General features: G+C 47.8%; 1 protein-coding gene across 2 annotated transcripts in view; it reads left to right on the top strand.

The window, feature by feature from the left end:
• Positions 1-10,028, top strand: part of coro2b (coronin 2B) — a 68,643-nt gene that overhangs the window by 36,274 nt on the left and 22,341 nt on the right. The window contains exon 2 of one of the 2 annotated variants that reach the window (XM_003228563.3): positions 893-1,093. The exons of the other annotated variant lie outside the window; for it this stretch is intronic. Coding sequence (XP_003228611.2) covers positions 893-1,093 — 201 coding nt within the window. The remainder of the gene's footprint in view (positions 1-892; positions 1,094-10,028) is intronic. 2 annotated transcript variants of the gene reach the window in all.

The raw sequence follows: 10,028 nt of genomic DNA, 5'->3' as shown, positions 1-10,028 counted from the left end.
CTGGGAGGTGGTACTTGAGGCATAAGTTCCAATGAATCATTTGGGCCACATGGTTGTACCTCTGTTTGTAGTCTGTCTGTGCGATTTTCTTACAGCAGCTGAGGATAGGATCAATGGTTTCGTCAGCTTCCTTGCACAGTCTGCATTTTGGGTCATCAGCTGATTTTTCGATCTTGGCCTTAATTGCCTTTGTCCTGATGGCTTGCTCCTGGGCTGCAAGGATCAGGCCTTCTGTCTCCTTCTTCAGGGTCCCATTCGTGAGCCAGAGCCAGGTCTTATTATTATTATTATTATTATTATTATTATTATTATTATTATTATTAATTGCCTTTGTCCTGATGCCTTGCTCCTGGGCTGCAGGGATCAGGCCTTCTGTCTCCTTCTTCAGGGTCCCATTCGTGAGCCAGAGCCAGGTCTTCTCCTTATCAGCTTTTCCTTCAATTTTGTCAAGGAACTTTCCATGCAATGTTTTGTTGTGCCAGCTGTCAGCTCTAGTTTGTAGTGCAGTTTTTTTGTACTGGTTTTTTGTCTGCTGTGCTTTGAGGAGTTTCTGATTTTTGACTTCAATCAAAGCAGGTTCTTCACTTTGCTTTACATATTCTGCCAGGGCATGTTCTTATTCTTTTTCTTATTATTATTATTATTATTATTATTATTATTATATTCTTTTTCTTATTATTATTATATTATTATTATATTATTATTATTATTATTATATTATTATAATATTTGTATTCTCTTTCATGTTTTGGTCTTTGTAACCCCTTTCTGTCTGGATATTGTTATGGTTCTCCATTCTGGCTTAACTCTGATTCCTTCTGCGTGCTAACCTGATGTCAGCAACGAAATGGCGATTTCGAATAGGACCTCAGTCTCTGGGTTTGCCTTGCAGATGTCATGGCGGCCGCAGTATCGCAGCTCCAAGTTCCGGAACGTCTACGGCAAAGTGGCCAACCGGGAGCACTGCTTCGACGGGATCCCCATCACCAAGAACGTCCATGACAACCACTTCTGCGCCGTCAACACCAAGTTCCTGGCCATCGTGACGGAAAGCGCCGGAGGGGGAGCCTTCCTTGTCATCCCATTGGAACAAGTAAGCCCTCTCTTGCCGTCTCTGGATTCAAACGGAGCTTTGTTCGGCCCAGTGGGCTGGCCTTTCAACCCCAAGCGGGACGGAGCGAAGGCTTCCTTTGCTTTCCATCTGGCAAATTCCAAAAAAATAAGCCTCTCCATTTGGAAACTGAAGCAGGTCGAGCTTCCCGTATCTGGCACCCCAAGATCTGAAATCCAAGTTGGAAAGAGTGGGTGCATTTACACCGTAGAATGGATGCAGTTTGGGATTGCAAAGGGGTGATTTGGGATTGTAAAAAGGAATGATTTGGGATTGCAAAAAGGAATGACCTGGGATTGCACAAAAGAGTGACTTGGGATCGCAAAGGAATGATTTGGGATTGCAAAAAGGAATGACCTAGGATCGTAAATGGATGATTTGGGATTGCAAAAAAAAAAAGTGATTGCAAAGGAATGAGCTGGGATTGCAAAGGGATGATTTAGGATTGCAAAAAGGAATGATTCGGGATTGCAAAGGAATGTCCTGGGATTGCAAAGTGATGATTTGGGAATGCAAAAAAGAAAAAAAAGAAAAGTGATTTGGGATTGCAATGGAATGACCTGGGATCTCAAAGGGATGATTTGGGATTGCAAAAAGGAATGATTTGGGACTGTAAAGGAATGATCTGGGATCTCAAAGAGATGATTTGGGATTGCAAAGGAATGTCCTGGGATTGCAAAGGGATGATTTGGGATTGCAAAAAAGAGTGATTTGGGATTGCAAAGGAATGATCCGGGATTGCAAAAGATTTGGGATTGCAAAAAAGGAATGACGTGGGATTGCAAAGGGATGATTTTTTGATCACATAGCATCAATTGGGAACTGCAGCTGGTCTTGGTTCCCTGCATTAAAACTGCCGTTACCCATATCTCCTCTCCCTCTCCCACGGTGTATCTACACTGTGGAATTAATGCAGTTTGGCAACACTTGAACGGCCATGACTTAAGGCTATCGATTCCTGGGAGTTGTTGTTCAACAAAGCCTTTCAAAGAGTGCAAACTACAACTCCCAGGACTCCATAGCCTTGAGCCACGGCTGTTTGAGTGGTGCCAAACTGCCTCCATTCTATAGTTTAGACCAGGCTTAGACCTGGATCCCATTTCCAAAGTGTCTCACTTTCTAAATAAATGCAAATATAGGGATTGCAAGACCCCAAGCCCAAAGCGCTTCTGGTCCCAGGCGTTTTGGATCAAGGATTTAAGCTGAAGGTTAAAGCTTGAAATGCATGCCATGCGCCGCCATGCGCGTGAGCTCCTTTTCCTGGAAACGCTTGTGCGCCTGTCGAGGCGACTTGCCAGACGTGCCGGTGTCGGTTTTAAAAATTAAAGCGTGCAAGTCTGGGCCATGAAATTTTAAACAGCAAGCCATTTCAAATGGGGGGGGGGGCTTCAGAAGTGGGTCATTTCTCTCCTGACGTTTCACCCACATCTATGGAAGGCATCCTCAGAGGTTGGGAGATCTGATGGAAACTCGACAAGTGGGGTTGATACATCTGGGTGGGAGAAAGAAAGAACTCTTGTCTGTTGGAAGCCAGTGTAAAATGTTGGAATTCATCACCTTGATTAGCATTAATGGCCTTGCCAGCTTCAAGGTCTGGCTTCTTCCTGTCTGGGGGAATCCTTTGTTTGGCCCTGATTGATTCATGTCCGGAATGCCTCTGTTTTCGGAGTGTTGTTCTTTATTTGGGATTGCAAAAAGGAAATTATTTAGAATAGCAAAGGATTGACCTGTGATTGCAAAAAGGAGCAATTTGGGACTGCAAAATAATTTTTTTTTCGTGTCAGGAGCGACTTATAATCATAATCATAATGATGAGGAACTGAAAAATATGGATTTTTAGACATATATTGTATGCACATTAGAAGCAGCGAAATGTAGAAAAATCAGACTCTCTCTGTGTTAAATTTTAGGGATGCACAAGCTGGGAGAAGGGGGGCCAGTTTTCTATACATTCCAGTGTGAATTGGTTCCTAGTACAGCTTGACAGGTCAAGAGTGGCCTCTTGATGGATCTCTCTTTTGGTGTCTCTGACTTGCTACACGCTTTTAAGAGTGCTTAAGATAGGAAAATGCTGATTGTGCATATTTATGTCCATGTATGTAAGCATGTGAAGTGACGTACTGATGACGAGATGTATGTAGAAGCATGTTCTTTGTCTGAAAATGTATAAAAGGCAAGTCACGCCTTGATCGTCTCTCTGGTTTGCTGTTTGGAAAAGATTCCACTTCCAGAGACTCAGCTGAAATAATAAACCGGACTTTTTGGCCTCTCAGAAGGATCTCTCTTGCGTTATCTCTCCCGTCATCTACAACAATAAGTCATGTATGTCATTGTGTAGGAGCCCCCAGTAGCGCAGGGGATAAAATCCGCTGAGCTGCTGGACTTGCTGGACCGAAAGGTCGGCAGTTCGGATCCAAGGAGCGGGATTGAGCTCCCACTCGTAGTCCCAGTTTCTGCCAACCTAGCAGTTTGAAAATGCTGTGGGATCTTGGGAGTTGTAGTTTGCCCTCTTTGGTGGAGGTGACCTTGTGACATCACAACTGCTGTGATTCCGTAGCCCCTGCGCAGATCCCTAGCTCTTTTCCTTGCAGGCCCCTTTCCTAAGGATTCCCCAGTGGATCGGGCCCTTTGCCTTTGCGCATCTCTCCCAGTGGTGCCTGTGGTGGAGGATGGGCTTCTGTTTCTAAGTGCTTTGCTGTGGGCCGAGTGGGAGGCTTCCTTGGCTTTGGGTGAAGGACGCAGAAGCGTTTCCCTTCCAAATGCCTGATGAGGCCCCGAGAGAGAAGGCAATGTTCTGGGAAAGAGTCGTTGTCATGAAACGTGGCTCGTGAATCTCATCTGCTCCTTCTCGGGAGTTTCTAGGTTACCTTAATTCCTTTCTGCTAAATATGGAAGCATTTTAATTGGAAAAAGGGGCGGCTGGTTCGGAGAGGCTCACTCTCACTAAATCAGACACTCCTTTTGTCCTTATTAATGATGCAAACGCAATATTCAACACTATATTTGATCCACCTCCGGGGACTTCAGCCCAGAAAACCTGCTTTGCCCAATGTTTCGCCGGTGAAAACAAAGGTGCCTCTGAGCATAGGAACATGTTCCAGTTTGGCCTTCGCAGCTGCATTCTGTGGAAGCCAAGGGCTTTATAGTTTGGAAAGGTGCTTAGAATTGGTTGTCAAAGGCTTTCATGGCCGGGATCACAGGGTTGTTGTATGTTTTCCGGGCTGTCTGGCCATGTGCCAGAAGCATTCTCTCCTGACGTTTTGCCCACATCTATAGCAAGCATCCTCAGAGGTTGTGTGGTATACATGGCCATGTTCCAGAAGCATTCTCTCCTGACATTTCGCCCACATCTATAGCAAGAATCCTCAGAGGTTGTGAGGAAAAATAATAATAATAATAATAATAATAATAATAATAATAATAATAATAATAATAATAATAATAGGGTTGTTTTATGTCTTTCGGGCTGTGTGGCCATGTTCCAGAAGCATTCTCTCCTGACTTTTCGCCCACATCTATGGCAGGCATCCTCAGAGGTTGTGAGGTCGAAGATGTGGGTGAAACATCAGGAGAGAATGCTTCTATAACATGATCATACATCCTGGAAAACATACAACAACCCTGTGCTTAGAATTCTTCCTAATTTCTTTGGAAGTCATGCATCGCCTTCCAGGTTGCTTCAACCTCGCAATTCCCAGGATCTTGGTTTCCAAGATCTTTGCTTATGTCAAACTCTATTAATTCTACAGTGGAGCCTCCGGTGGCCTAGGGGATAAAAGCCTTGTGACTTGAAGGTTGGGTTGCTGACCTGAAAGCTGCCAGGTTCGAATCCCACCCGGGGAGAGCATGGATGAGCTCCCTCTATCAGCTCCAGCTCCATATGGGGACATGAGAGAAGCCTCCCACAAGGATGGTAAAAAATCAAAACATCCGGGCGTCCCCTGGGCAACGTCCTTGCAGACGGCCAATTCTCTCACTCCAGAAGCAACTCCGGTTGCTCCTGACATGAAAAAAAAAATTCTACAGTGTAGACAAAAGGCCCTCAAACTTTTAAATTAGAAGGTCAGCTCAAGGTCCCTTTGGCTGTTGCAGGCCAGACTATAGTTTGTTGTTGTTGTTGTTGTTGTTGTGTGCCATCAAATAATTTCAGACTCAGGCTGGCACTAAGGCAACCCTCTACAGCTTCCATGATTCTCTAGCCCAGATCCATGGAAGTTCAAGTGGTATCAAACAACCCTGTTTCGCACTCCCTTTAACCTCAATTCTTCCTACGACTTTGGAGTGCTTTCCAGATATTTCAGTCCGTCCAATGTTGAACTCGGGGCCTGTCGTTGCAGGGCTTTGGGACCCCTGAAGAGCTTTGAAAGAGTTGCCAGGAACTTTTTGGATTCTTCTCTGCGGAGTATTTTGACCTCTTCCGTCCTGTTTCAAGTGTATTATGAGGAGTGCTATTAATAATACATCCAGATGGGATTGTCTTTCCCGTTTGCTGAGCCAATTCGCATTCTGGGTTTCGTTTTTGGCGCCTCGTGCCCCGGGTTCGAGCACCAGATCTTACTCACCAAAGGCAAAAGCCAAAGGATGCCGCAGAATACAAAAACCATGTCTACCTAGGAAGCCATTGAGGAATTTATTTGGGTTTTAGACACTGCCTATGCTTCTTTGGCTCGCTTATTAGTTGCCTTTTGTTTGCATCTGCACTATAGAATTAGTGCAGTTTGACCCCACTCACCGAGTTTCAAAAGCAAAAGGTGGATAGATTGATTCAGGACAATCGTCGTATCCCTCAGAGAGAATTCACAAGAATGTGTGGGTCACATTATTGCTTTGCTTGGCTATCGGAAGATCTGTGCACGATGGTTCCTGTGAGATGTCAGTTGCGGGAACAGAGTGTCGACTTCTTCCATGACGGCTTCAGAAAACTTGTTCATCGTAGGCAGAAATATATCCAATTGTCTGGTGATTATGTGGAAAAGCGAATAGTGAGAGTTAAAGAGCACATTCTAAGGATTATTTCTGCGTTTGATTTATTAAAATACTCCCATCCAAACCCAAGTAACGAAGGTGGAGGCATTACTTTTCATTCAACCCTCGTATTTTCCATGTTTTTATGATAGAACCAATTAGGACTATGGCACATTTTGCTCTAGTTTTCCAATTAATATCTCATGGAGTCTCTAGCCATTCAACCTACTTTGTGGCAGACACAAAAACGAAGTTTCTGGAGTAGAACAACCACTTTCAAAGGAAGGGCCGCACAATGAAACAGGAACAACACTTTCAAGCCAAACAAGGGTCTTGCTAGTTGTTTGTGTTGAGTCAGAGAAGGGAGTGCAGCCACCCACAAAATCGCCCGGCCCAGACAAGGGAGTGCAGTGTCAACAAGTTGTGATAGTCGCAAGGGAAGGTGCGCAGAAAATGCCGGCCTGCGACAGCTCTGCAATAACAACCCTGTCTCGTTCTCATGGAGCCGGAGCTCATTTGTCCGACTTCCAACGAGACGGGATTCAGCCGAGAATTCACCCCAGATGTGCTTTTCTCATCTCGGCCTCCATCCATGTTCAACATTGACACAAATGATTAACCATTGACAGAAGGCACAGAGAGTGTCACCTATGCTGACGATTGTGCCATCACCGCTCAAGCAGAGAGCTTTGGAAGGGTTGAAGCTGTAGGTGCTCTTACTGACTATGACGGGGAAACCAGCTGATCCTCAGCTTTAGCGGCTGAGGGGGAAAAGGAATGGGCCTGAGGCTAGGAATGATGGGAGTTGGAGTCCAAAACACCCAGCGGGAGGGCCCAAGTTTGCCCAGGTGTCAAAGGCATGACTTCATGAGTTCGTGGTCAGGCCTGAGGCTGTTAGGAATGGTGGGAGTTGGAGTCCAAAACACCCGGCGGGAGAGCCCAAGTTGGCCCAGGTGTCAAAGGCATGATTTCATGAGTTCTTGGTCGGGCCTTAGGATAGGAATGATGGGAGTTGGAGTCCAAAACACCTGGCGGGAGGGCCCAAGTTGGCCCAGGTGTCAAAGGCATGACTTCATGAGTTCTTGGTCGGGCCTTAGGATAGGAATGATGGGAGTTGGAGTCCAAAACACCCGGCGGGAGGGCCCAAGTTGGCCCAGGTGTCAAAGGCATGACTTCATGAGTTCTTGGTCGGGCCTGAGGCTGTTGGGAATGGTGGGAGTTGGAGTCCAAAACACCCGGCGGGAGGGCCCAAGTTGGCCCAGGTGTCAAAGGCATGATTTCATGAGTTCTTGGTCGGGCCTTAGGATAGGAATGATGGGAGTTGGAGTCCAAAACACCCGGCGGGAGGGCCCAAGTTGGCCCAGGTGTCAAAGGCATGATTTCATGAGTTCTTGGTCGGGCCTTAGGATAGGAATGATGGGAGTTGGAGTCCAAAACACCTGGCGGGAGGGCCCAAGTTGGCCCAGGTGTCAAAGGCATGATTTCATGAGTTCTTGGTCGGGCCTTAGGATAGGAATGATGGGAGTTGGAGTCCAAAACACCCGGCGGGAGGGCCCAAGTTGGCCCAGGTGTCAAAGGCATGACTTCATGAGTTCTTGGTCAGGCCTGAGGCTGTTAGGAATGGTGGGAGTTGGAGTCCAAAACACCCGGCGGGAGAGCCCAAGTTGGCCCAGGTGTCAAAGGCATGATTTCATGAGTTCTTGGTCGGGCCTTAGGATAGGAATGATGGGAGTTGGAGTCCAAAACACCCGGCGGGAGGGCCAAAGTTTGCCCAGGTGTCAAAGGCATGACTTCATGAGTTCTTGGTCAGGCCTGAGGCTGTTAGGAATGGTGGGAGTTGGAGTCCAAAACACCCGGCGGGAGAGCCCAAGTTGGCCCAGGTGTCAAAGGCATGATTTCATGAGTTCTTGGTCGGGCCTTAGGATAGGAATGATGGGAGTTGGAGTCCAAAACACCTGGCGGGAGGGCCCAAGTTGGCCCAGGTGTCAAAGGCATGACTTCATGAGTTCTTGGTCGGGCCTTAGGATAGGAATGATGGGAGTTGGAGTCCAAAACACCCGGCGGGAGGGCCCAAGTTGGCCCAGGTGTCAAAGGCATGACTTCATGAGTTCTTGGTCGGGCCTGAGGCTGTTGGGAATGGTGGGAGTTGGAGTCCAAAACACCCGGCGGGAGGGCCCAAGTTGGCCCAGGTGTCAAAGGCATGATTTCATGAGTTCTTGGTCGGGCCTTAGGATAGGAATGATGGGAGTTGGAGTCCAAAACACCCGGCGGGAGGGCCCAAGTTGGCCCAGGTGTCAAAGGCATGACTTCATGAGTTCTTGGTCGGGCCTGAGGCTGTTGGGAATGGTGGGAGTTGGAGTCCAAAACACCTGGCGGGAGGGCCCAAGTTGGCCCAGGTGTCAAAGGCATGACTTCATGAGTTCTTGGTCGGGCCTGAGGCTGTTGGGAATGGTGGGAGTTGGAGTCCAAAACACCCGGCGGGAGGGCCCAAGTTGGCCCAGGTGTCAAAGGCATGACTTCATGAGTTCTTGGTCGGGCCTGAGGCTGTTGGGAATGGTGGGAGTTGGAGTCCAAAACACCCGGCGGGAGGGCCCAAGTTGGCCCAGGTGTCAAAGGCATGACTTCATGAGTTCTTGGTCGGGCCTGAGGCTGTTGGGAATGGTGGGAGTTGGAGTCCAAAACACCCGGCGGGAGGGCCAAAGTTTGCCCAGGTGTCAAAGGCATGACTTCATGAGTTCTTGGTCGGGCCCGAGGGGGAAAAGGATCGGGCCTGAGGCTGTTGGGAATGCTGGGAGTTGGAGTCCAAAACCCCAAGTTTGCCTGGTCTAGATTATCCCAGAATCCCAGGCTTGGTAGGGGCACCCAAAGGTCACCCAGTCCAGCCCCCATCAGCCAGACAGGAAGGCACAATCTGAGCCCTCCTGACAGACGTCCAGCCTCTGCTTAAAAACTGTGGCATAGTTTTGTGCGATTGATATTTCCAACCTGGGCAGCACAGCCAGGTTGTTGCGCTTCTGCCTGCGCCAAGTGATGTCAGAGGCAGCCGGCGCATGGACGCACACGTCCCCATGGCAACGCTGAAAATGCGGAGAGCGAGCGCCCAGAAACGGGTGACGAGAGTGATGCCTCGGATGCTAAGTGACAGGCTTTCATCTTAATGATAATACATGCCTGATATATATATATATATGCGCATAGCGGGAGGAAAAGGCGGCACAAACTACTCGTAAAGAAGAAGAAAAACCTTCCCAAGGTTGCACACAGGACACGGTGACAAAGGCACATGGCGCTTCCTGCACATTTTGCATTGTGCTTTGGTGCGCACACGACACTCATTGCTCATTTGCAAGCGCACGCCATTCCTGTGATTTCATGTTCAAGTTACAGTGATATAGTAATAACAACAACCACAACGACAACAACAATAATAATACATCCTTATTTATATCTGGCTTTTCTCCCTCACAGGACCCAAGCGGCTTAGTAAAGGTCAAGGTTTTCCCCGGACGTTAAGTCCAGTCGTGGCCGACTCTGGGTTGGTAGCCGCTATGTACCTATTGATCTACTCATATTTGCATGTTTTCCAACTGCTAGGTTGGCAGAAGCTGAGGCTAATAGCGGGAGCTCACTCCCCTCCCTGACTTCAAGCCTGCGACCTTTCGGTCTGCCAAGTTCAGCTACATGCAGTACCTATTGATCTACTCACATTTTCATATTTTCCAACTGCTAGGTTGGCAGAAGCTGGGGCTAATAGTGGGAGCTCACTCCCCTCCCTGGATTCAAACCTGCGACCTTTCGGTCTGCCAAATTCAGCTACTTGCAATACCTATTGATCTACTCATATTTGCATGTTTTCCAACTGCTAGGTTGGCAGAAGCTGGGGCTAATAGTGGGAGCTCACTCCCCTCCCTGGATTTGAGCCTGTGACCTTTTGGTCTGCCAAATTCAGCTA

The sequence above is a fragment of the Anolis carolinensis genome, unplaced genomic scaffold (assembly GCF_035594765.1).
Source record: "Anolis carolinensis isolate JA03-04 unplaced genomic scaffold, rAnoCar3.1.pri scaffold_11, whole genome shotgun sequence".
Taxonomy (NCBI): Eukaryota; Metazoa; Chordata; class Lepidosauria; order Squamata; family Dactyloidae; genus Anolis; species Anolis carolinensis.
Note: the sequence above shows the minus strand (reverse complement) of the source record. Positions and strands in the feature narration are given on the sequence as shown.